This window comes from Cotesia glomerata, linkage group LG5 (assembly GCF_020080835.1).
Source record: "Cotesia glomerata isolate CgM1 linkage group LG5, MPM_Cglom_v2.3, whole genome shotgun sequence".
In the NCBI taxonomy this organism is placed as follows: Eukaryota; Metazoa; Arthropoda; class Insecta; order Hymenoptera; family Braconidae; genus Cotesia; species Cotesia glomerata.
The window spans coordinates 25,701,415-25,728,293 of record NC_058162.1 but is presented as its reverse complement, the minus strand read 5'-3'; the positions used below and the strand labels follow the sequence as shown (position 1 = coordinate 25,728,293).

The following is a 26,879-nucleotide window of genomic DNA, read 5'->3' as shown; positions in this document are numbered from 1 at the left end:
AACCTTGTTATCATATGCTTGACATTTTCATCAATGTAGTAATAAATTTAACTAATCAATTTTCTTTATAGATAGAGCCTAGAAAATCTAGTATAAAAGCTCTCATCCTCCGGAGATTGACATTAGTTTTCTTCAGTTCTCTTCAGACGGAATAACCAACCAACCAACTGTAAGTTATTCAAATCAATAAGTGAAGTTAGCTGACAACTGTTAATTTTTGCTCGACGGGCAGAAAGCGTCAACTTTCGGCCTGCTGCGCTAAACGAAGTTGCCCCTTTCTGCCTTCGTCGAGCAAAAATAGTATACACTCCACGGGAAGTAAATAAGAAAGCCTCAGATCACATGTTTGTTGACCTCGGCTTCGCCTCGGCCAACAATTACTTGTGATCTGAGACATTTCTTACTTTACTTCCCTAGGTGTGTAATATACTATTTCATATAACCTGCATTGAAAATTTGAGTTTTCTGCCCTCCAGGCGGAAAGTGGCAACTTTCGGCCCGCTGCGCTAAACGAAATTGCCGCTTTCCGCCTCTGTCGGACAGAATAGTATATTACACATCTAGGGCAGTAAAGTAAGAAATGTCTCAGATCACATGTAATTGTTGGCCGAGGCGAAGCCGAGGTCAACAAACATGTGATCTGAGGCTTTCTTATTTACTTCCCGAGGAGTGTATACAATTTTTCTGTCCGACAGAGGCGGAAAACGGCAATTTCGTTTAGCGCAGCGGGCCGAAAGTTGCCACTTTCCGCCTGGAGGGCAGAAAAAATAGTATACAAACCTATGGCAGGAAAATAATAAATATCTCAGATCACATATATGTCGACCTCGGCTTCGCCTCGGGCAACATATATGTGTTCTGAGACATTTCTCATTTTCTTGCCACGGGTGTGTAATATACTATTCAATGCCTGTTGAGCCAACCGAAACTAGACAATTTCAGACCAATGCGACTGTGCCAGGCAGGTATCAATTATTTCTTCCCGGCGGACAGAAAATGACAATTTTCTGTCCGCGAGGTGAAGTTGCAGCTTTATTTTCAATCCTATCAATTGTTTGTTTATTTTATACCTTTATAATTGTCATTCTAACCATTAACTGTACTGACATATTATAATTCTGTTATTAAGCATAAATAAGAATGATAAAAGAAAACTTGTCAATTTACGAATAATGTTTGGTAAAAAATAAACTATTACTTTCTATTTTATTATAAGTTTCATAATAAAATGGTATTTTCGCTGTTCGTCTGAAACTATCTAGTTCTGGTTGGCTCCAGACATTGAAACTAGCATTTTTAATGCAACTTATATGAAATAGTATATTTCTTACCTAGGGCAGGAAAATAAGAAATGTCTCAGATTACATGTAATTGTTGACCGAGGCGAAGCCGAGGTCGACAAACATGTGATCTGAGGCTTTCTTATTTCCTGCCCGTGGTGAGAATACTATTTTTCTCCTCGACGGAGGCGGAAAGCGGCATTTTCATTTAGCGCAGCGGGCGGAAAATTGACGCTTTCCGCCCGGAGGGCAAAAAAATATAATGTGTGACGCGGGATGAAACACGATTTCAGACCGAGTGATACCAGCCCTCGCTTCGCTCGGGCAGGCAACTTCACTCTGGTCTGAAATCGTTTTGTTTCATCCCTAGTCACACAATATACTATTAATTCTTACAACAATTTAATTAAAATTATTATAAATTTACAACAATAAAATACTGCGCACTTGTTACACTCAAAAGTCCTGCAATAAGCTGTTAAATAATTTTAAATTAATTTATCATCAATAAAAAAATTATTTTTTAAGGAAGTTCGAGCGTAACTAATGAGTCAAAATAATGTTAAATTTTTTTTTTAATTTTAGTCTTCCCAATATTTGTAAAAATTCTTTATTTTAATTTAAAATAATTTAAACAATTTAATAATTGATGATTTTTACTTATTTAATAAAGTTAAGTAATAAAATGACTTTGGTATTTATTACTTGCCGGAATAGATAAACAGATTTGGCAATAGCGCGCTTGATTATACCCATAACAGAGACGTGGATGAATGTATGAGTTAAACATTTCTCTCTCTGTAACTATATTTTTATCCTTTTCTTTTTTCTCAGCTGTTGACGCGATGTTGTCAAATCTTTATTCGAATAAATGGCTGACGATAAACGAGTTACAAACATAAAATTTAACTTTAAATATTTCAAAAATTATATCGGTAATGTATTATTATTAAATTGTTTTTATATTTTGCAATAATCCAAGTTTTGCGTGTATAGTTTTTTATCCGTTAAAGTTGGGAGGTTAATATTGAAATAAATAATTAAAGTCTCGACAAAACGTTTGTCCGCCATAAGAGCCCGTGTATAAGGAGATAAAATATGTGATTTTTAAAATTTAATATCTATATAACTAAACGGTGAATCTTTTTTAAATTTTGGGATTAGATAAATTACGAATTTATTTATACGTATACTTAATTTAAAAACTCAAAGTTGGAAATTATTTTTTACATTAGATTCGCTCGAACTTCCTTAATAAAAAAATTTAAAAAAATTAACAGCTGTTAGCTAACTTCAGTATCATTAATAAATGAGACTGAAGTTTTCTGACATTATAAATTTTATAATAATTAAATTATTAATAAAAAAATTTTATTAAATAAATTTCACGTGTAAAAATAAAAAAAAAAATTATTAGTGAATTTTTTTGAAAACATTTTTTTATTGAAATTAATTTATTATAAAAATTGACAGCTATTAATAAATGACACTGAAGTTTACTGACATTATAAATTTTATTATAATTTTATAATAATTAAATTATTAATAAAAAAATTTTATTAAATTAATTCCACGTGTGAAAATAAAAAAAAAAATTATTAGTGAATTTTTTTTGAAATGATTTTTATTAAAATTAATTTATTATAAAATTGACAGTTATTAATAAATGACACTGAAGTTTACTGACATTATAAATTTTATTATAATTTTATAATCATTAAATTATTAATAAAAAAATTTAATTAAATTAATTCCACGTGTAAAAATAAAAAAAAAAAAATTATTAGTGAATTTTTGAAATGATTTTATTCAAATTAATTTATTATAAAAATTGACAGCTATTAATAAATGACACTGAAGTTTACTGACATTATAAATTTTATTATAATTTTATAATAATTAAATTATTAATAAAAAAATTTAATTAAATAAATTAAAAAAAAAAATTATTAGTGAAAATTTAAATTTAAAGAATTGATAGTTGTCAGCTAACTTGATTATTATTAATAAAAATACTTGTTTTAATTTTCACTTGCAGAATTTTTTATTAATAATTTAATAGCTATAAAATAAAAAAAAACTGTGTCATAATTAATAACTAATTTACTTAAATAATGATAACAATAATAAGTAATTAATAACTTACTTCAGATGAACGGCAAAGTAGTCTTGTCCCTCCTGATGCTGGTAGCCGGGATCAGCGCTCAGCGTGGCGCCCGGCCAGTTCCCCCCCAGCAGGGAGGAAGCCCTCTAGTGCCGCCAAGTCAACCCAAGCAGGGGTCCAAGGACGACGTGACTATCGTCCACCAGGAGCAGGACATTAGCCCTGATGGCACTTTCTCTTCATCTTGGGAAACATCCGACGGATCGACCTTCTCCGAGACCGGCGGCATGAAGACCGTGGGAGAAAACGCCACTCAAACCCGCCAAGGATCCGCTAGCTGGACTGCTCCCGATGGAACCAAGATCAACCTCTCCTGGACCGCCGACGAGAACGGAGTCGTCTTCGCTGGTGACCATCTTCCAACCCCTCCACCCACTGAAGCTATTCCTGAAGCTATTCAGAGATCTTTGGACTGGATCGCCAAGAACCCGTCCCCTGACGCCAAAAGCCAATAAGCTAGAGATTTTTTTATAAATATGTCTTCCATAAATTTATTTTTTTATGTTTTTTATTAATATGCGTTCCATGACTTGATTTTGCAATAAAAAATTATGTTAAAAAAATTTTTAGATCTTGTTTTGATTATTTACATGAAGATTGAGACTAACTAAGAATTTAAATTGCGCGCTTTAATTCTAACCAATAAGGAATCAGTAACAATTCTTTTGAGATTTTCGATACTAAACTAACTTCAGTTCAATCATCAATTCTATATTATCGGATGTTGGTTGGATGAGAACCTAGGCCGCCATTTTGAATTGAGTTTCCACTTCAAAAGTTTTTTGGTTGATATTATTTGATTGATAGGTCATAATTATTTAAAAAATAATTTTTTTTAATCTATATCATGGCAAAATTTAAAATATATCTGGTTTTCTTTTTATTTGTCACTCAATTTTATTTCTTCTTGTCAATAATATTGACAGATGTGAGTTGGGTTAAAAAACGCTAGTCAATAAGCTTGAGATTTTTTTGTTTTTTATAAATATGTTCCATGACTTGATTTTGCAATAAAAATTATTTTTAGATCTTGTTTTGAGTATTTACATGAGAATTAAGATTAATGTTGGGTGAATGAGAAACTAGGCTGCCATTTTGAATTGAGTTTCCACTTCAAAAGTTTTTTGGTTGATATTATTTGATTGATAGGTCATAATTATTTAAAAAATAATTTTTTTTAATCTATATCATGGCAAAATTTAAAATATATCTGGTTTTCTTTTTATTTGTCACTCAATTTTATTTCTTCTTGTCAATAATATTGACAGATGTGAGTTGGGTTAAAAAACGCTAGTCAATAAGCTTGAGATTTTTTTGTTTTTTATAAATATGTTCCATGACTTGATTTTGCAATAAAAAATTATAAAAAAATTATTTTTAGATCTTATTTTGAGTATTTACATGAGAATTGAGATTAATGTTGGGTGAATGAGAAACTAGGCTGCCATTTTGAATAGAGTTTCTACATGAAAAGTTTTTTGGTTGATATTATTTGATTGATAGGTCATAATTATTTAAAAAATAATTTTTTTTAATCTATATCATGGCAAAATTTAAAATATATCTGGTTTTCTTTTTATTTGTCACTCAATTTTATTTCTTTTTGTCAATAATATTGACAGATGTAAATTAGGTTAAAAAACGCTACTTGAAAACTAACAAAGAATTTTTAAGAAGACTATATATAGTTTTAAGATGATACTGAAGTTAGCTGTCAATTTCTTACAATTTTACAATAAAAAAAATGTTTCTTAAAATTTCTAATAATAATTTTGTAATTAAATTTTATTGTGATTAAATTCTAAAGTTAATTTCAGTATCTTGTTTTAAAAAAAAAAATTATTTCTTCTTAAAAATTAGCCTTGAATTTCTTTTTTAATCTAAAGGTTAAATAAATTTATTATTTAACCAGGAAGATATTAAAAAAAATTACATTTCAATTTATGACTAAAAATATCTTCAACAATATTTTGCAGAGTATAACCTCAAAAAAAAAACAAAAGTAATAAATAATCATAAAAATATAACTTTAAAAATTTTGTAATATTTAGAGTTTAATGCTTTAAAAAATTAAATTACACATTGATAAAAATATATAAAAAAATGAACACTAAAAATCTTAAAAATAATTCCAAAAGAAGAAATAACCTCACAAATTTTTAAAATCGATTCACAATTATTTATTGATCGATAGCTTGCAGGTATTAACACAATAAATATATACATAATATCAATACAATAATAAATCCTCGTAAAAAATATCGAAAACACAATCAAAATCCATTAAACATTGTTCTGGTCTTCTTTGGAAGGATGCGCTGCGATCCAATCAAGTGCTTTCTGGATGAGTGGGGGAATAGGTGGCGCGGTAGGCAAATGAGCTCCCTCTGGCTTGAAACCCTCTTCATTAGCAGTGTACTTCAGCGAAATTTCCTGCCCATCGTCCCCGCGGTACGAGTATTCACCGTTAGCTTGCATAGCTTCATTTTCACTTCCGGCATTGGCCACTTGTCCTTCTTCTTGGGCCTTGATTCCATTTCCCGACTCGTAGGCCCATTTGTACGACCCGTCGGGGTTAGGTCCGTCTTGTGTTTGACTGACAATTGGAATCACATCGTCTGCTGGAGCTGTTAATGCAATTGGCGCTGCAATCGCTATCACTAACTAAAGAAGAAATGTATAATTTAGGTTATTTTTATCAAGTAAGTAAAAACTAATAATTAAATATATAAAATAATTTTTTAGACTTATAAAAAATTAATGTGATAGATAATTTGAATAATTTTTTTAACAAATAAATTATTAAAAAAAAAATTGACATTTTGAAATTTTAATAAATTAAAAAATGGAATTTTTAAAAAATAATTTTTTTGAAGAAATTTGTTAAAAAAATTATAACATTAAAATTAAGTTACTTGATTATTTTTTAATAAATAAATTATAAAAAAAATTGATATCAAAATTTTAATAAATAAAAAAGTAGAATTTTTAAAAAATAATTTTTTGGAAGAAATTTGTTAAAAGAAAAAAAAATTAAAAAGTGATTAAATGATAGCTGATTTTAATTTTATTATTGTTAAAAAAATTATTTAAAAAAATTGAGATGTAAAATTTTTAATAAATAAAAAATTGAAATTTTTTAAAAATGATTTTTCAGAATGACACTAAAGTTAGCAGACGTCTAAAAATTTTTTATTTTTTTTCATTAATTAAATTACAACTAAAAAGATATTTATAAAAAATTGCACTTATAGTTTTTCAAGTTTTTTACATGTGACAATTTTATTTTTTAATGTTTAATTGATATTTTTTGAATAAAAAATTTCTAAAAATTTTTAAATGTCGGCTAACTTTATTTTGATTTTTTTCAGAATAATACTAAAGTTAGCCAACGTTTTTAAATATTTAAATTAGAACTTAAAAATATTTTTAAAAAAATTGCACTTATGGTTTTTCAATTTTTTTAAAAATGAAATTTTTTATTTTTTTTTAAAGGACAAAATTCTAAAAATTTTTAGATTTCGGCTAACTTTATAATACTAAAGTTACCCGACGTTTTTAATTTTTTTTCAATAATTAAATTAGAAAAAAAAAATATTTTTTTAAAATTGCACTTTGTTTTTCACAAATGAAATTTTTAAAAAATTTTTTTAATAAAAAAAAATTTTTAGATGTCGGCTGACTTAATTTTGATTTTAATTTTTTAAGAAGAAATTTTATAATAATAAAGTTATCCGAAATTTTTGATTTTTTTATTTTTCTTAATTTATCAACTTATAACAAAAAAATATTTTTTTAAAATTGCACTTTTAGTTTTTCACAAATGAAATTTTTTAATTTTTATAATAAAAAAAAATTCTAAAAATTTTGAGATGTCGGCTAACTTAATTTTAATTTTTTAAGAAGAAATTTGATAATAATAAAGTAATCCGACATTTTATATTTAAAAATTTTTCTTAATTTATTAACTTACAACTAAAAAATATTAAAAAAAAATTGCACTTGTAGTTTTTAAAACTTTTTAATTTTTTTGTAATAATTCTTTAATAAAAAAAATCATAAAAATTTTTAAATGTCGGCTAACTCAATTTTCATGAAATCCCTCGCGGTTTTGATAATGCCGTAAAAATACCGTAATTTTTCGGCATTTATGCTCATGCCGTATATTTACCGTTATAATTCGGTAATAATGCGGTTAAACTATAGTTGTTTTGGCCAGTTTTTATACTGTAGTTATCCAGTATATATACTGCACTTATGCTGTACAGTTACCAAAAATATACTATACAATTACCGCATTAATGCCCAAATTTTACCCAAAAAATTCCAAATAATTACCGTAATAATATAGTAATTTTGCCGAATATTTTCTGACATAATGGACAATTATTAAAGATTTAGTTTTATTTTTAGTTCACTTCTATGTTAGAAATGAATAAAATGAAAAATTTCAAATTTTGTTTTTTATTCTCCATCGCTACTTTGCAAAAACAAATACTATTTTTGAATAAAAAATATGTAGAATATTATATTTTAATTAGGTATTTAGCGATAATTAATATAAAATAATACATATGTTAAGTAAATATATTCTAATTTTAATTTCAATTTTTAATTTCTCACTTAGAAAATTGCAAATTTTCTAAAATCGAAAAGTTATATTGTTTCACATCTATAATTATATTATTTAATTTTAAATGTGCTTATCGTAAGATGGACCGTGTGGCTTAATGTATATAGAATAAGCAAAAAAACAATATGGTATAGACCGGGTAGCTCAAATGGTAGAGTAGCCGACATGTCCCCAGGAGGTTCTGGGTTCGAATCCCAGTCCGAGCGTTATTTAATTTGACACCATTTTTTAAATATGGTTTTAATACAGTCATTTTACTGCCTTATCACCGTAAATATGCCGCATTTTCAGCGTAAATGTATCGCATTTTTACGGTAAATTTTCCGTAATTTTTCGATAAAAAAACTGACCAAAACAACCGAAAAAATGCTGAAAAAATACCGCAATAATACTGTATAATTGCAACATTTTTTCGGCATTTACAAAACCGCTAGGGATTTATTAGAAAAAAAATGACAAGATGGTGAACTTAAATATTATAAACTCACCAATAATGCGTACATGCTGGGCCGTCGTAAAACTCTTCTAGCGACAAAGTGTTTACCTCAGCTGGAGTACTACCGGCATATATACCCCCAGGTTCAGTACGTTATTACCAATACGTTAACATAATCGTTTGGTGGTTACTATTGGCTGATGCTCATATTGGAAGGCTCCGACAGCCTTCTTTTACTCTTAAATAAGTAAGTACACACACGGTTAATGTTATAATGTTTAAACAAGGTATCAAACGATTATAATACTCACAGGGATTATTTATACGTATAGGAATTATTCATACGAGCTCGAGTGTGTTACAACAACAGCGACTAATACTAAACAAAAAAGAAGAAAAAAAATCAGAAGTTAGGTGTGTGGTGGTGTGCATCAATGCGACTCTATGCCACCTTCCCGAACAAGGATCACCGTGTCGCAGTCGCGGTGTAATGTTTTAAATGTCATCGGGTCCCCGGCAGCAGTCCCAGTAACAACTACTAACGTTTTTAAAAAGCAACACGCTTACTCAATTGTCATAATTTTCTTGCTTTGCTTTCACGTATCATTTTTTTAACCTTAAATTCATCTCATTACACATTATGAGGATTATTATTATTATTGTGGTGAGTACATGCTCTTACATTTTTAATTATTCTATTAAAATATATATTTGGCTCGTGTTTATTCTTATATGTCAAGGTCGTGATGTTTTCTTCGATGCACGCGAATCAATATGTAAGTATTTATATATATATATATAAAACAATAAGATAAATTTATTTAATTATAAAAAAAATAGATTCAATTTCCATAATTTAACTCAGCAGGAATAATAAATAGTAATTGTTAAAAGGAAAAAAAAATATATTTTTCAATAATTATAAAACGCATACTGATAAAAAAATTAACGACTCAAGAGCAAAACTCTTATTTAGAATATTCATTTTTGGTGACTGTGATAAGAGTATGGGAAGAATTACCTAGTGATATTGTATTTAAATTCAAATAGTCTTGAAGTATTTAAAAATAAAGTTTCTAATTATTTTTTAGAGTTAGATTTTTAAACTGATTTTTAAGTTGATAAATCATTTTAGTGAAGTTGAGCGAATTGTTAAATCGAAAAGCAAAAATTGAAAATTAAAATCAAATCTATAAAATCCGAATGTAAAATAATGTTTCTCTTTTTATTTTTGTACTTACAGATGCTTTGTGCAGATTGCTTTGTACACAGAAAAAAAAATTAACTTGAATCAAGTAAATAATTTTGAAGAACTTCATCTTCTTGATTTGAGTAAAAAAATTTTTAAACTAAGAAATTTTTTTTGGTTTAAGTAAATTTTACTGAATTCTAAAATTTTTTGTCTTGATTCAAGACAATGAAATTTTTTAAAATTATTTTCTTGGTTCAAGAATTTTTCACTTGATTCAAGTTAATACTTTTTTCTGTGTATTTTGTATAATCATGTAAAATTTGTAAAGTTACCATTTGGCCTGTGCGTTTGCATTAATAAACCTAAATCTAAATCTAAACTCTTGAACCAAAAATAACATTTTGAAGAAAATGATTTTTTTTTGAGTCAAGAGAATAAATTCTGTAATTAAGAAATTATTCTTGGCTTGAAGAAAATTTTCTTAACTTATAATAATGCCATTAAGTCTATTTTAACCATTCAAAATCATATGTTAAAATATTTCAAAGATCATGGTGTTCTTTACTTACTCCTTGATATTAAGAAAACTTTTATTGTAAAAGCCCTAATGCGTTTCTATCAAAAGTGTAAAGATCTATACAATACTAAACAAAGTATAACTAGATTTAAGTCGATATCTCTCCCTAAAATTAAAAAAAGGTTCAAAGTAAAACTTATTTGACCCTACTTTTAATACATAAAGGAATTATTAGTTCAAATTAGTGATTTTCATGAATAGATAAACAATTTTGAATTGATTGGCAAAATATCAAAGATAATTGATTATTTATATTTTGAGAACGTTTTTAAAATAGACGATGAAAGAAGTAGTAGTTGAACAATTAATTCTGACAAGCTTTAGTAGTTGAACACTCTAGGAGCAGTAGGTGAACTAATAAAATATATGGCAATGGGCACACCAAAAATTTTCAACGTTTTATCGAAATATCTAAAGAATTATAATATATTATTGAATAATATTGAAAATAATACTGTCAATATTCAATATGTTCATTTAAAAATGAGAAATATTTGTATTTAATTTTTTAATTACATTTTTATAAATGACAAAGCAAATTTTCAAATATATATAAAAAAAACTCTATTCAAAACGTTCAATAATTTTTAACTACACTAATTTTTAGTCATAAAACTTATTTAAATTGCAGTAATTAATACAAATGACAATGCTGATCACTAGTCTATAAACCTATTAGAGGTTATAGTGCTGTTGAAATTATACGGCCCAGTCTGTTCAAGTTATGGGTACCGCTTTGAAAATTTCGAGGTATAGTTGAACGCTAAAATTTAATATAAAAATTCTAGTTTATGTTTTTGCAAAAAATATATGTTATTTAGAAAAGACTATTTCATTAGATGGTACAATTTTTTTTACTTGAAATGATGATAAGGTAAAGTACCCAGTACTTGAACAGATTTCAAAGTAAAATTTATTTGACCCTAGGTTTAATATATAAAGATGTAATTATTAGTTCAAATTAGTGATTTTCATGAAAATATTAACAATTTTGAATTGATTAGCAAAATAACAAAGATAATTGATTATTTATATTTTGACTACGTTTTTAAGATAGACTATGAAAGGAGTAGTAGTTGAACAATCAATTCTGACAAGCCGCAGTAGTTGAACACTCTGGGAGCAGTAGTTGAACTAAAAAAATATATGGCAATAGGCACACCAAAAATTTTCAACGTTTTATTGAAATATCTAAAGAAATATAACATATTATTGAGTAATATTAAAAATAATACTGTCAATATTTAATATGTTCATTTACAACTGATAAATATTTGTATGTAATTTTTTAATTACATTTTTTATGAATGACAAAGCAAATTTTCAATTATAAATCAAAAAAACTCAATTCAAAACGTTCAATAATTTTTAACTACACTAATTTTTAGTCATAAAACTTATTTAAATTGCAGTAATTAATACAAATGACAATGCTGATCACTAGTCTATAAACCTATTAGAGGTTATAGTGCTGTTGAAATTATACGGCCCAGCCTGTTCAAGTTATGGGTACCGTATAGTTGAACGCTAAAATTTAATATAAAAATTCTAGTTTATGTTTTTGCAAAAAATATATATTATTTAGAAAAGACTATTTCATTAGATGGTACAATTTTTTTTACTTAAAATGATATACCGTTTTTTTGACTGATTGTTTGGTATACGATTTAGTACCTTTTTAATGAAAAAAATAGCATCTATGGGCGATTTTCGACATGTCAACTTTTAAGTTAATAAAAATATAATTGTTTTGATTGATAATTGAAAAAACTTACAGAAATTATTTACTGTATCATTTAATAATTATAATATGCGCATATTACTCATAATAAATTTACGGATTTTGTATTATAACAATTCGAAAAGTCTGTTCAAGTACTGGTCCCATTTTTATAAGTGTTCAAGTATTGGGTATTTCACCTTAGCGTAAAGGACGCTTACTATGTTGCTATAAAATATTGCACACCTCACAGCGCGAAGCGCGTGAGGTTGTGCTTTATACTCGACTCGTCAAGGTCATGCAATTTTGTGATCTTTAAATGCATCTATCATAACCACATTGCACTTATACAATAATATAAGTAGATGTACACCGAGAAAACACTTAAATTAAACCATCTTTCACTTTCTAAAATCATTTTATGTTGCTATTTTGAAAGAAAAAACGTTTTGAAAAATATTTTACGTGGACGTCCTGATGTCACCCTATTTTGGATGTACCCACGATTACTCCCGAACAAATTGATATATCAAGACCGGGCCTTTTTTATTAGTTCAAGAATTCGATTAACTGCGTCCGTATTTAATATCAGTAGCCTAGTTTCCGTATTTTTTTTTTTTAATTGAATTTTTATTAAAATTCACTATACAACCGTACAAAGACAAACGAACTTTTTTTATTTGTCACGTGAAAACTAAGGCGCCACTTGATCAAGCTAGATTTTTTTAGACTGCGTGTGCATATGACAAGAAAAAAGGGCGCCAATATTTAAAAAAAAATAAAAAATACTCTGTAAGAAATTACTTAATTATAATTTTTTTTTAAATCAATTACACAATTGATTTTCCAAACTTTTTTTTTATCAGTGCGCGAATCTATATGTGAGTATTTATATATATAAAACAATAAGATAAATTAATTTAATTAAAAAAAAAATAGATTAAATTTATATAATTTAACTCAACAGGAATAAGAAATAAAAGTAATTGTTAAAGGAAAAAAAAAACAATATATTTTTCAATAATTATAAAACACGCACACACTTACACAGGTATTAAAATAATAATTAATAGTGAGTCGTATCTCGATGAGGATCTTGTTTGAGAACAACCAGTGACATCGTGCAATCGCTATTATGTCGTAGATAGTAAACGGTAATATTTAATAGTAATCGCTTCAATAATAATAATAATAATCATCTTGTAATTTATACACGATAAATCACTTTATAATCAGAGATTGTCTTCCTCTGGATGGGCGGCGATCCACTCAAGACCCTTGAGGATCGCTTCAGGGATCGGCGGAGAAACTGGAAGATGATCCCCAGCGGGTCGGTATCCGTTTTCGTCGGCGACGTAGGTCACCTGGATAGGAACACCGTCGTCACCAACGTAGCTGTACGCTCCGGAAACTGACAGGGCGCCGTCTTTGTTCTCCTGGTTGTTTGAGGGAATCATACTACCTTCTTGGCTGACTTTTGTTCCTTTGTCGGTCTCGTAATTGTATTGGTAGGAACCGTCGGGGTTCGGGCCGTTGAAAGAGCTGCTTACTATCGCTTCTGGGGGTGATGATGGTGATGATGACTCTGTTCGGTATTGCGGAGCTGCTAATCCTGCCGCTACCAGGGCTAACAGCGCTACTGCTTTCTGTAAAGATAAATAAATTTTTTTTTTTTTTAATTAATTTGAATCAAGTAAATTATATTTTTGATTTGAGTAAAAAAATTCTTTAATTAATAATTTAAAAAATTAAAAAAATGATTTAAAAAATTTTTACTAATAATTTTTAAAAATTTTTTTTAACTTGATAAAAAAATTAATTTGAAGAAATTCTATTTTTTTTTTTTAGTAAAAAAATACTTAAATTTTTTAATAAATTAATTACAATTAAATTTAATTTTCACATTTTTAATTTTTTTTTTAACTTGATAAAAAAATTATATTTTTTTTTTAGTAGAAAAATTCTTAAATTTTTTAAAAAATTAATTACAATTAAAAAAATTATTTAAAAAATTTCTACTAATTTTTTTTAATTTTCATATTTTTAACTTTTTTTTAAACTTGATAAAAAAATTATATTTTTTTTTGATTAAAAAAATTTTTTAATAAATTAATTACAATTAAAAAAATTATTTAAAAAATTTCCACCAATAATTTTTTTATTAAATTGTTTTTAACTCGATAAAAAAATTAATTTGAATCAGATAAATTATTTTGAAGAAATTCTATTTTTATGTGAGTAAAAAAATCCTTAAATTTTTTAAGAAATTAATTACAATTAAAAAAATGATTAAAAAAATTTCTAATAATAATTTTTTTTAATTTTCACATTTTTAATTTTTTTTTAACTTGATAAAAAAATTAATTTGAATTAAATAGATTTTAAAGAAATTATATTTTTTATTTGAGTTAGAAAAATTCTTAAATTTTTTAATAAATTAATTACAATAAAAAAAAAATGATTTAAAAAATTTCTATTAATAATTTTTTTTAATTTTCACATTTTTAATTTTTTTTTAACTTGATAACAAAATTAATTTGAAGAAATTATATTTTTTTTTAGTAGAAAAATTCTTAAATTTTTTAATAAATTAATTACAATTAAAAAAATTATTTAAAAAATTTCTACTAATTTTTTTTAATTTTCACATTTTCAATTTTTTTTAACTTGATAAAAAAATTATATTTTTTATTTAATTAAAAACATTCCTAAATTTTTTAATAAATTAATTACAATTAAAAAAATGATTTAAAAAATTTCCACTGATAATTTTTTTTTAATTTTCACATTAAAATTTTTTTTTAAAACAATTTAATTCCAAAAAAATTTCTAAAGTCAGTATTTTTTGATTTAAGTAAATTTTGAGTCAAAAATGTTTAATTTGAATTAAAATGAATTTTAAAAAAATGTAAATATTAAAAAATAATTTTAAACTTACAGAGAACATTTTAAAATCCTACTGAACGTTTTTTGGAGGATGATCCAAAAGTTTGTGTGAGTAGATGGGAGCAATGTTGACTTTTTATAGCACTCCCGAAACCTTCAGCAGATGAGGTGTGAGAACTTCTCCCTCTTATTTTTGAATCATTCAATATACTACCTGTACACACAAAAATAAATGTTATTTTTTTGTACAGATGAGGTAGCTGGAACGAACATAAAGATACAGAGTTGACATCAGTGTACAAGTGTCTTCACTGATTGCGACAGAGTCCCCCTACTGGGCCTTACACACCAACAGGTACTCCGTAAGTTATTAATAAAACTCTCATTTAAGCGTAATTACCCAGTTAACTAATGCAAAAATAATTTTTGGCCAGATATTAGCTAATAAAGTAGAATCTATTTTTTAATTATATACCCATCGCAATAAATATATGTTTATGTTTACTTAGTCGTCATTAATATTAATGACTTAAAATGTAAGCGGAGATTCAAATGATAGTTTTTTTTTTTTTTTTTTTTTTATGGCCTTATGAAAGCTTGCATCAATGACCAATGAATTATTTTTTTATAAATACATAAAAAAAATAATATCAACTATTACTTATAGTTTTATTTGGTAAACTTGTTTGCGATGGTTACATAAATAAAATGCTAGGGTAATTTGATTATCTAAACAAAATGTCTGGAACGTTTTAAAAATACATTTGATTAAAAGATTTATAACTGGTGTGATCATCCCGAGACTTTCTAATTACAGTTTTTTTAGTAGTATACATCTATAAATGAATTCTGTAAAACCATAAAGATTATTCAAGGCCGTTGATGTCTCAGAGACGCCTCCAGCTCTTATTATGTTATGTTACTATACTACAAACGATGGGACTGATCAATTCTCTGAGACATTTTTTTCAAATACCTTTTTGCTTCTGAAGGTTGTAATAAATAAAAAAAAGGCCGAAATGGAAGTAGATTTCTTACATAAAAAAAATTTGTTTTTTTATAAAATAAATATTAACAATATATAGTATAAATTCATTAATTAAAAAAAAATTCAATAATTAATTTTAAATTGTTTAGAACTAATTTTGTTCAAAATAAAAATTTGCTGGTTTTTTTTTACGACAATAGTGTGAATTAAGAAAGTAGAATTCTAATATCAACTTATTAAAAATAATTCTATTGAATACACTGATAGAAGGATTTGTTTATATTTAATAAGCTTTATTAACTGTTAATAAATAATTTTTTAACATCATAGAATTTAATAAATATTTATTAACAGTTAATAAATTATTTATTAAATACGATTTACTAAATGTTAATAAATATTTGTTAACTATTAATAAATAATTATTAACTATTAATAAATTTACTTTCCTCCCAAATAAATATTTATTGAATGTTAAAAAATATTTATTAAAATTTAATAAATTAAATAAGTGTCTTCAAATAAACTAAATTATTAATAGTTAATAAATCCTTCTATCAGTGTATTAAATCCCAACCATCAAACCAAACAAAACGACTGCAAGAGTAAAATTTCATTGAAATCGACAAAAATAGATCATTTTTGGTCTATAAATATATGTAAACATGTAAATTTAAGCTTATTTTCTGAACTTATAGATGAATTTTACAGAATTAAAATATCACGACGCGTTCAAAAGTTATTTGAAGGAAAAGCGGGAAAATTATGGAATTTTCAAAATTTTAAAATACTGTAATTTCTAAACTGATTGACCAATTTGGTTCAAATCAAAACTTGACCTTCGTAATCGTTCATAGAATAGGTATGTTGAGCTTCATTGAGATCTCTAAAGAATTGTAGACGCAATAATGCTGACAAGCCCCGCGTTATATATCCTGTATATACCATATATAAACTTTTGAAACATAAGGTAAAGTACTCAGTAGTTAAACAGGTTTCAAAGTAAAACGTATTGGACCCTACTTTTAATATATAAAGGAATTATTAGTTCAAATTAGTGATTTTCATGAAAATATTAACAATTTTGAATTGATTAGCAAAATAACAAAGATAATTGATTATTTATATTTTGACAACGTTTTTAAGATAGACTATGAAAGGAGTAGTAGTTGAACAATCAATTCTGACAAGCCGCAGTAGTTGAATACTCTGAGAGCAGTAGTTGCTAATAAAATATAAGGCAGTAGGCACACCACAAATTTTCAACATTTTATTGAAATATCAAAAGAAATATAACATATTATTGAATAATATTAAAAATAATACTGTCAATATTTAATATGTTCATTTAAAAATGATAAATATTTGTGTTTAATTTTTTAATTACATTTTTTATGAATGACAAAGCAAATTTTCAATTATAAATCAAAAAAACTCAATTCAAAACGTTCAATAATTTTTAACTACACTAATTTTTAGTCATAAAACTTATTTAAATTGCAGTAATTAATACAAATGACAATGCTGATCACTAGTCTATAAACCTATTAGAGGTTATAGTGCAGTTAAAATTATTCGGCCCCAGCCTGTTCAAGTTATGGGTACTGCTTTGATAATTTCGAGGTATAGTTGAACGCTAAAATTTAATATAAAAATTCTAGTTTATGTTTTTGCAAAAAATATATGTTATTTAAAAAAGACTATTTCATTAGACGGTACAATTTTTTTTACTTAAAATGATATACCGTTTTTTTTACTGATTGTTCGGTTTACGATTTAGTACCTTTTTAATAAAAAAAATAGCATTTATCAGCGATTCTCGACATGTCAACTTTTAAGTTAATAAAAATGTAATTGTTTTGATTTATAATTGATAAAACTTACAGAAATCAATTACTGTATCATTTAATAATTATAATATGCTTATATTACTCATAATAAATTTCCGGATTTTGTATTATAACATTTCGAAAAGTCTGTTCAAGTACTGGTCCCATTTTTATAAGTGTTCAACTACTGGGTACTTTGCTTCATGAAAAGAGTAGTAGTTGAACTAATAAAATATATGGCAATAGGCACACCACAAATTTTCAACATTTTATTGAAATATCAAAAGAAATATAACATATTATTGAATAATATTAAAAATAATACTGTCAATATTCAATATGTTCATTTAAAAATGAGAAATATTTGTATTTAATTTTTTAATTACATTTTTTATAAAAGACAAAGCAAATTTTTAATTACAAATCAAAAAAACTCAATTCAAAACGTTCAATAATTGTTAACTACACTAATTTTTAGTCATAAAACTTATTTAAATTGCAGTAATTAATACAAATAACAATGCTGATCACTAGTCTATAAACCAATAAGAGTTTATAGTATATTTAAAATTATTCGGCCCCAGCCTGTTCAAGTTATGGGTACTGCTTTGATAATTTCGAGGTATAGTTGAACGCTAAAATTTAATATGAAAATTCTAGTTTATGTTTTTGCAAAAAATATATGTTATTTAAAAAAGACTATTTCATTAGATGGTATAATTTTTTTTACTTAAAATGATATACCGTTTTTTTTACTGATTATTTGGTTTACGATTTAGTACCTTTTCCATGAAAAAAATATCATTTATCGACGATTCTCGACATGTAAACTTTTAATTTAATAAAAATATAATTGTTTCGATTGATAATTGAAAAAACTTACAGAAATCAATTACTGTATCATTTAATAATTATAATATGCTCATATTACTCATAATAAATTTCCGGATTTTGTATTATAACAATTTAAGTACTGATGTATTTTCTGACTCAGCTCATCGAGTTAAGTCAGAATCCAGCAAAAATTTTTCAAAAGTTACATCATGAGGACAAATATAAATTAGATTTTTATGAAATCTAAAAATGCCCATATATATACACCATTAATTTGTTACAAAAATGTTGGAAGAATATTTATTTAATTATGAGCAATGAGGATTAATTATAATAGTTAATAATAGCTCTCTTTAGTCAATATGTTTAAATTTAATATTGCACAATAAAATAATATAACAAGTCTGGCATCATCGGAGCCGTGAACAGGGCCGTAATCACACTCATTGCGGAACGTTTGCCTGCAGCATCAAAGTATTCCTCAAAGTCATGTCTTGAGAGCACATACATATATATATATATATATTTACAGAGGATCATCACCGGTGACCACGCGTGAAAGTTTAAATCCCGTATAGTAGTATTTGGGTTGCGTTGATGACCTCTAGGGGCCACACGACCAAAAAAAAAGGTATAATTATTATAATAATAATAACAAGAATTAATATGAAGAAGCTGCAGTACAAGGATGATCTACTTAGCAAGGCTCATGATAAATAATCCTGATTTAATATTACAAGAATGAAGATGCGAAGGGAAAAACCTGCGAGCCAACCTCATGAGGTTGACCATGAAACTGACCAGTTTTATTTAATCACGGTGTTATGATTATATGAGATTACCGATAGTTTTACCAAACGGCTCTGTATATTAATTCACCATTATATATTACGACATACTCGAAGTTCGAATAACTTTCTTCTTAATCTGCAAGATTCTTATAATAATTGAAATATAGTATTAACAACAAAAGTGTCATACATTGTTGCGGTACAGAAGATATTGTGCAACTAATCACTGGTGAATTGAGAGATCTGGCTGACGATTATAAATCTCTTTCACTGGCTAATAATTTATTTATTATTACTTTTTTATTGAAGAGTATTTTGGGTATTGGTTATTGATAAAACCGAGCATCAATCATTAAGAAATGGAAAAATAGGAGCAACGAAAGTAGTGACCTTTATGGTACATACATGTGTGGTGAATAATTATTGTATTAATTTTAGGACTATCCTAATTGTGATTGTGATTGTGATTGTGATTGTGATTGTGATTGTGATTGTGATTGTGATTGTGATCCCGGAAGTGATCATCACAGTTGTTATCGTCTGATGGCCGGTAGAAGGTAAAAGGCTCTGTTGCTTTTTTGATTACAACTGAACAGTGAAAATTAATATGGAATTATGATGAGCTGGATGCTTTGGAGAGGAACCGATGACGGAATACCTGAAAGATGTTTTCAACTTTTTTTAAGGAGGGAGGTATTTAATAAGGTATTACTTTATACTGGAGATTCGTCATCTCGAGGTAGTTGCTGCATATATAAGCCGAAGGTATTTTGGTGTTAGCATCTCAGTTCAGTGTCAGATTTCAATCGTTGATCATCTGTGGTTTTTAAAACTAAAAAAATGTACAAGTTGGTAAGTAATACTGGACCGATTAAATTTAAATAATCTATATTGAGAAAATAAAAAAAATTTTGTGTCCAGGATAGGAATATGATAAAATCGGTTTATTTTTTGGTTAAATTTAGTGTCTTGATTTAAATTTGTGGCTTTTCAAGGTTTCATTGCTCTATCTCTAGATACATAATTAAGAAATTACCTTGTATCTTGTGAATTATTGAGATTTTTAAAGATATAAGCTCATCAGGATATTACACTCATCGAGACCTTTCATTTGAGTACCCACATCAATTTTTCATATATTTCATATATTTATATATATTATATATATGTAAATATGGAAAATATATAAAAAATGCATGTGGGTACTCAAATGAAAGCTCTCGATGAGTATAACATCGAAATGAGCTTATATCTTAAAAATTGTCAATAATTAAGAAATGACCTTGTATCTTGTCAACTATTGACATTTTTAAAGATATAAGCTCATCCCGATGTTACACTGATCAAGACCTTTCATTTGAGTACCCTCATCAATTTTTCATATATTTTATATATTTATATATTCCACAAATACCATATATATAAAATATATAAAAAATGTCATGTGGGTACTTAAACGAAAGGTCTCGATGAGTGTAACATTGAAATGAGTTTATATCTTAAAAAATGTCAATAATTAAGAAATTACATTATATCTTGTGAAACATCGACATTTTTAAAGATATAAGCTCATCCCGATGTTATACTCATCAAGACCTTTCATTTGAGTACCCACATCAATTTTTCATATATTTTATATATCTATATATATTATATATATGTCTATATGAAAAATATATAAAAAATGCATGTGGGTACTCAAATGAAAGCTCTTGATGAGTGTAACATCGGGATGAGCTTATATCTTTAAAATATATATTATATATATGTAAATATGAAAAATATATGAAAAATGCATGTGAGTACCTAAATGAAAGCTCCTGATGAGTCTCACATCGGGATGAGCTTATATCTTAAAAAACGTCAATATTTAAAAAAGTACAGTGCAATTTAACAAAAGTAATTATTTAATAAAGCAAAATTTTATTTGTTTAATTTTAAATGATATTTTTAAATAATCAAGTGATAATTGTTATTTTTTAGGCTGTTATCTTGGGATTGGTGTCCGTGGTGTTGTCGGCGCCGGTGGATGATACCACCACGCCAGTTCCGATAGTCAAATTCGAGCAAGACGGCCCCAACCCCGACGGCTCTTACTCCTTCAGCTACGAAGGTGGAAACGGAGTCAAAGCCGAGGAGGCTGGGTCTTTGGTTCAATCTGCCAACAGCGAGTCAGGACAAGCTATGTCTGTCAAGGGATCTTTCTCTTACACCGGTGAAGACGGTGTTGTCTACAACATTGTCTACGTCGCTGACGAAAATGGATTCCAACCACGAGGAGACCATATCCCTACTTCTCCACCAATCCCTGAAGAAATTCTCAAGGGCCTTGAATACAATGCCGCTCATCCTGAAGAAAATAACATCGACGCTCCCGAAAAATGATTTTTTTATTGATATTCTGTTTAAATAAATTCTTATTTCTCTTCTTTTATATTTATTGTTTTATTTAAGCACTTGTTAAAAATATTGATTGAAAAGAATTAAAAAGTGCAAATTAATTTATTAATAATTAATTTATCAATAATTAATTTGACATCTAAAATCTCTTAATAACTTTTTAAGAAGAAATATTTAAATTAACTTATCAAATTTGATTAAATAAATATTATAGTCTTCAATTTATAGCCAATTAAATAATTAAATTATTATATAATTTCTTCTTTATTAATATTAATTTATTATTGTTAAAAAAAAAACTAAAAAGAAGAAATATTAATCTTTGTCTAATTAATAACTAATAGATGATTTATTTTAAATTAGATTATTGAAGATCATAATTTTATAAAATAAATTTTTTTATAATTAGGGTTGAAATTAAATAATTAATAGCTTAAAATATTTCTTCATAAATTTTATATTTCTTTTTTAAGTTTATTCATTTCCGTGAATCACCGAATTTTTGAATATTAATTTGCATTAATTTGACATCTAAAATCTCAATAACTTTTTAAGGAGATTATTATTATTAACTTATCAAATTTGAGTAAATAAATATAGTCTTCAATTTATTGTCTATTAAATAATTAAATTATTGTATAATTTCTTCTTTATTAATATTAATTTTTTATTGTTAAAAAAACTAAAAAAGAAGAAATGTAAATTTTTGTCTAATTATTTAATTAATTAATATTTTTACAAATTTAACTCATTAATATTTAACCGTTGCCATAGTCACCGTTGCTATGGTAAATGTTGTCATAGTAACCGTTGCCATAGTAACAGTTGCCGTGGAAACCGTTGCTATGGTAGTCTGCTGTGGTAATCGTTATCATAGCAACGGTTACTATGACAATGTTTACCATAGTAACCGTTGCCATGGTAACAGTTGCCGTGGAAACCGTTGCTATGGTAGTCTGCTGTGGTAATCGTTATCATAGCAACGGTTACTATGACAATGTTTACCATGGTAACAGTTGCCATGGTAACAGTTGCTATGGTAGTCTGCTGTGGTAATCGTTATCATAGCAACGGTTACTATGACAATGTTTACCATAGTAACCGTTGCCATGGTAACAGTTGCCGTGGAAACCGTTGCTATGGTAGTCTGCTGTGGTAATCTTTATCATAGCAACGGTTACTATGACAATGTTTACCATAGTAACCGTTGCCATGGTAACAGTTGCTATGGTAGTCTGCTGTGGTAATCGTTATCATAGCAACGGTTACTATGACAATGTTTACCATGGTAACAGTTGCCGTAGAAACTGTTGCTATGGTAGTCTGCTGTGGTAATCGTTATCATAGCAACGATTACTATGACAATGTTTACCATAGTAACCGTTGCTATGGTAACCGTTGTCATAGTAACCGTTGCTATGGTAGTCTGCTGTGGTAATCGTTACCATAGTAACCGTTGCTATAGCAACAATTGTCATAGTAACCGTTGCTATGGTAACCATTGCCAAAGTGTTTACCATAGCAACGAAAAACGACAACAATAAAAACGTCATATTAACTTTTTAATAACAGATTAGATTATTGAAAATCATAATTTTATAAAATAAATTTTTTTATAATCAAGGTTGAAATTTAATAATTAATAGCTCAAAATATTTCTTCATAAATTTTATTTTTGTTTAAGTTTATTCATCTCCGTAAATCAGCGGATTTTTGTTAGTTAATTTACATTAATTTGACATCTGGAATCACGGTAGTGTCTTTTGACAACTTTTTAAGAAGAAATATTTAAATTAACTTATAAAATTTAAGTATCAATAACTATTATAGTATAATCTTCAATTTATAGTCTATTAAATGATTAAATTATTGTATAATTTCTTTTTTTTTTATTATTTTAATAAAAAAATAAATAATAATAATAATAAATTATTGTTAAAAAAGTTAAAAAGAAGAAATGTAAATCTTTGTCTAATAATAATTAATAGGTTATTTATTTTAAATTAGGTTATTAAGTTTATAAAATAAATTTTCTAATAATTAAGGTTACAATTAATATCTCAAACTATTTATAAAATAAAAAAAAAAAAATAGAAAGAAGAAATAAATCCGTGATTAATAATTTATTTTAAATAGAGCAATTATCTAACAACCAATAAATCAAAATAAGTAGCCAATTATTGACACTAGTCTTACTACCAATTACTTAAACCTAATTACAGGCCTAAGAAGTTACTTAACAACACGTTTAGAAAATAATAATAATAAATCATTTGTACACATAAACATTAATCATTCTTTAGACGGTAAAATTTTATTAGATTAATTTGTAAATAAAAATTATAAAAATAATACAATTACAAATAATAAATAAAAGATTAAGTTGACCGAGTTGTGAAGATTCCGAGCGTCTGGTACAAGTTTATCAGCGTCCAGTGAAAGTGAGAGTGAATATAATAATCCTAAAAATAATCTATAAATACAAATACAACTTAACGAACTAACAGCAGTCACAATAATTTTTAATCAAATATAAAATAAATTTTATCATACAAATTTCATTTAAAAAACCTTAATACTAATTGCATAAAAAAAAATATCAATTGCGTCTGATTTGATTTCTAAATTTCGGATCTTTAACAATATCATTTTTTTCTTCTTTAGGAGCCTGAGTAACCTCATCGTAATTCTCCTCGGTGGTAGACGGTTGTTTCTTCAGCCACTCCAGTGCCCTCTGGATTTCCGGCGGGATCGGCGGCGGCGTCGGGATGTGAGACCCAACAATTTGGCTTCCAAATTCGTCCGCGGTCCAACTAAGAGAAACAGACTCGCCCTCTGGAGAGATATACTGAACGGAGCCTTGAATCAGCTGTGCCTCATCGGGGGTTCCCTCGTATTTGCGCGAGCCGAACTCTTTTTGCAAAATTCCACCGTCTGTTTCGTAAGCCACGGAGTATTTTCCAAGACGATCGCCGACATTTCGTGAGTCGCTTATTACTTTTTCTGGCTCGCGAAAATACTGCGCACTTGTTACACTCAAAAGTCCTGCAATAAGCTGTTAAGTAATTTTAAATTAATTTATCATCAATAAAAAAATTATTTTTAAGGAAGTTCGAGCGTAACGAATGAGTCAAAATAGTGTTAAAATTTTTTTTTAATTTTAGTCTTCCCAATATTCGTAAAAATTCTTTATTTTAATTGAAAATAATTTGAACAATTTAATAATTGAGGATTTTTACTTATTTAATAAAGTTAAGTAATAAAATGACATGGTATTTATTACTTGCCGGAATAAATAAACAAATTTGGCAATAGCGCGCTTGATTATACCCATAACAGAGACGTGGATGAGTGTGTGAGTTAAACATTTCTCTCTCTGTAACTATATTTCTATCCTTTTCTTTTTTCTCAGCTGTTGACGCGATGTTGTCAAATCTTTATTCGAATAAATGGCTGACGATAAACGAGTTACAAACATAAAATTTAACTTTAAATATTTCAAAAATTATATCGGTAATGTATTATTATTAAATTGTTTTTATAGTTTGCAATAATCCAAGTTTTGCGTGTATAGTTTTTTATCCGTTAAAGTTGGGAGGTTAATATTGAAATAAATAATTAAAGTCTCGACAAAACATTTGTCCGCCATAAGAGCCCGTGTATAAGGAGATAAAATATGTGATTTTTAAAATTTAATATCTAAGTAACTAAACGGTGAATCTTTTTTAAATTTTGCGATTAAATAAATTACGTATTTATTCATACGGATACTTAATTTCAAAACTCAAAGTTGGAAATTATTTTTTACATTAGATTCGCTCGAACCTCCTTAAGGTTAGTAATTAAAAATATAATTATAACTCACCAGAATCCGCATTTTAACACTGTTTTTTTTTTTTCAGAAAATCTCCGAGAAAGTCCAACAGTCACCACAGCAGTGAACGTAAGAACAAATTCGTAAGAAGAAGACAGCAATGTCCCATATAAAGATCAGACCGCTGATGGTTGCTGTTGTGAAGTTCGCGAGCAACTCTTGGGCAGCTGGGGGCACAGCCGACCTTTATACCGTCCGTCTACACTGTCTAGGCTTTACATAACCCAGGAAAGTGGTTAATTTGGCGCAATATTTCTCCTAAATATATTTAATATAATATAACCTCAATTATTAAAATTTAAGTGCTCCTGTATTAACCTGTAATTTTTTTTTATTTTTTTTTCAGCACCTAAAGGGCCTATTAAAATCTTTGTTCAACAAAATTGCGAACATCATTATCGTGGGAAACGATGCTTGTTAATTGAAGTTAGTCCTTGGCCCCCTGAACCTGCCTGTCGCTGTCAGCATTAAAAACGCCCTCTAAGTTTTATCGTTAATCTTATAATTGTGATTTTGAATGTATATCGATAAGTATATATATATATATATATATATATATATATATATATATATATATATATATATATATATATATATATATATATATAAATTAACATTGATACTAAGTTAGTGTACATGTATACTCTCTACCGAGGATTTAATATCAAGTGAAAGGTGTTTTATTTACATGCCGCTTAATAACTCCCAGATTGTTTACCCATTGATCCTGTATGTCTATTATTTATTTATTCGATTTTATTAGCATACTTATCAATTAATTATATGTATAAAAAAAAATATTTTCGCTAAATTTATAACCTTGGACTTTAATTTATTGTAATATATATTATTTATAAAATTATGCAATTATTTTGCCGCCAATTTTTAATTCATTTTTAGTTTTTAGTTGGGGGAATCCCGGAATTTTTAAAAATGGCGGCCAATAACCTAAAACAATGGGTTACGGTAAACCAGTCAGATCGACAACATTCCGAATTATTAAAACTCTAGAAAATTTAAAATTCCGCTACATTCAAAGCTTATAAAATACATTAGCTTAAATAGAATACTAGCCGAAAAAAAATTTTGTAAATTATAAAACATCGGGTTATCGAATATAAGTAAATATAAATCTTATATTCCTCAAAAGTTAAAATTAATTTGATTTCGAAAAAGGTTCGTTCCGACGTATATTTATCCGAATACCTATCTATCCGAATAATAATTCGGCCGAAACTTACTCATCCAAAAAATTGGAAATTTTTCTTAGATGGT

At 27.0% G+C, this 26,879-nt stretch overlaps 5 protein-coding genes and 2 long non-coding RNA genes across 9 annotated transcripts; 4 read left to right on the top strand and 3 right to left on the bottom strand.

Moving 5' to 3' along the window:
- Positions 1-64: 64 nt before the first annotated feature.
- LOC123265366 (endocuticle structural glycoprotein SgAbd-3-like) lies at positions 65-4,011 on the top strand. Of its 2 annotated transcripts, none has more exons than XM_044729092.1 (2): positions 65-169; positions 3,432-4,011. In XM_044729092.1, the coding sequence occupies exon 2, from the start codon at positions 3,432-3,434 to the stop codon at positions 3,897-3,899; it is 468 nt and encodes a 155-aa protein (XP_044585027.1). In that variant the 5' UTR covers positions 65-169; the 3' UTR covers positions 3,900-4,011. The 2 variants fall into 2 exon arrangements, with proteins under 2 accessions (XP_044585027.1, XP_044585026.1); XM_044729091.1 differs by having other exon boundaries at positions 114-163; positions 3,427-4,011.
- A 1,589-nt stretch (positions 4,012-5,600) lies between these two features.
- LOC123265370 (endocuticle structural glycoprotein SgAbd-4-like) lies at positions 5,601-8,699 on the bottom strand. The gene is made up of 2 exons (XM_044729096.1): positions 8,566-8,699; positions 5,601-6,108 (listed from the first exon to the last, which is right to left on the bottom strand). The coding sequence occupies exons 1-2, from the start codon at positions 8,578-8,580 to the stop codon at positions 5,728-5,730; spliced, it is 396 nt and encodes a 131-aa protein (XP_044585031.1). The 5' UTR covers positions 8,581-8,699; the 3' UTR covers positions 5,601-5,727.
- On the top strand, positions 8,668-13,329 carry LOC123265371. Its single transcript, XR_006509560.1, has 5 exons — positions 8,668-8,760; positions 8,846-9,177; positions 9,254-9,289; positions 13,054-13,156; positions 13,239-13,329. It is a non-coding gene; the product is annotated as an uncharacterized LOC123265371 (long non-coding RNA).
- Positions 12,994-15,071, bottom strand: LOC123265368 (endocuticle structural glycoprotein SgAbd-3-like). The gene is made up of 2 exons (XM_044729094.1): positions 14,941-15,071; positions 12,994-13,648 (listed from the first exon to the last, which is right to left on the bottom strand). Exons 1-2 carry the CDS (start codon positions 14,947-14,949, stop codon positions 13,235-13,237), a joined length of 423 nt encoding a protein of 140 aa, XP_044585029.1. The 5' UTR covers positions 14,950-15,071; the 3' UTR covers positions 12,994-13,234.
- Positions 14,940-17,586, top strand: LOC123265373. Of its 2 annotated transcripts, none has more exons than XR_006509561.1 (3): positions 14,940-15,056; positions 15,140-15,243; positions 17,380-17,586. It is a non-coding gene; the product is annotated as an uncharacterized LOC123265373 (long non-coding RNA). The 2 variants fall into 2 exon arrangements; XR_006509562.1 differs by having other exon boundaries at positions 15,140-15,250.
- A 2,232-nt stretch (positions 17,587-19,818) lies between these two features.
- LOC123265369 (endocuticle structural glycoprotein ABD-4-like) lies at positions 19,819-21,764 on the top strand. The gene is made up of 2 exons (XM_044729095.1): positions 19,819-20,182; positions 21,314-21,764. The coding sequence occupies exons 1-2, from the start codon at positions 20,171-20,173 to the stop codon at positions 21,713-21,715; spliced, it is 414 nt and encodes a 137-aa protein (XP_044585030.1). The 5' UTR covers positions 19,819-20,170; the 3' UTR covers positions 21,716-21,764.
- A 2,255-nt stretch (positions 21,765-24,019) lies between these two features.
- Positions 24,020-26,079, bottom strand: LOC123265365 (pupal cuticle protein Edg-78E-like). Its single transcript, XM_044729090.1, has 3 exons — positions 25,923-26,079; positions 25,596-25,862; positions 24,020-24,785 (listed from the first exon to the last, which is right to left on the bottom strand). The coding sequence occupies exons 2-3, from the start codon at positions 25,605-25,607 to the stop codon at positions 24,330-24,332; spliced, it is 468 nt and encodes a 155-aa protein (XP_044585025.1). The 5' UTR covers positions 25,608-25,862; positions 25,923-26,079; the 3' UTR covers positions 24,020-24,329.
- Between the last annotated feature and the right edge of the window lie 800 nt (positions 26,080-26,879).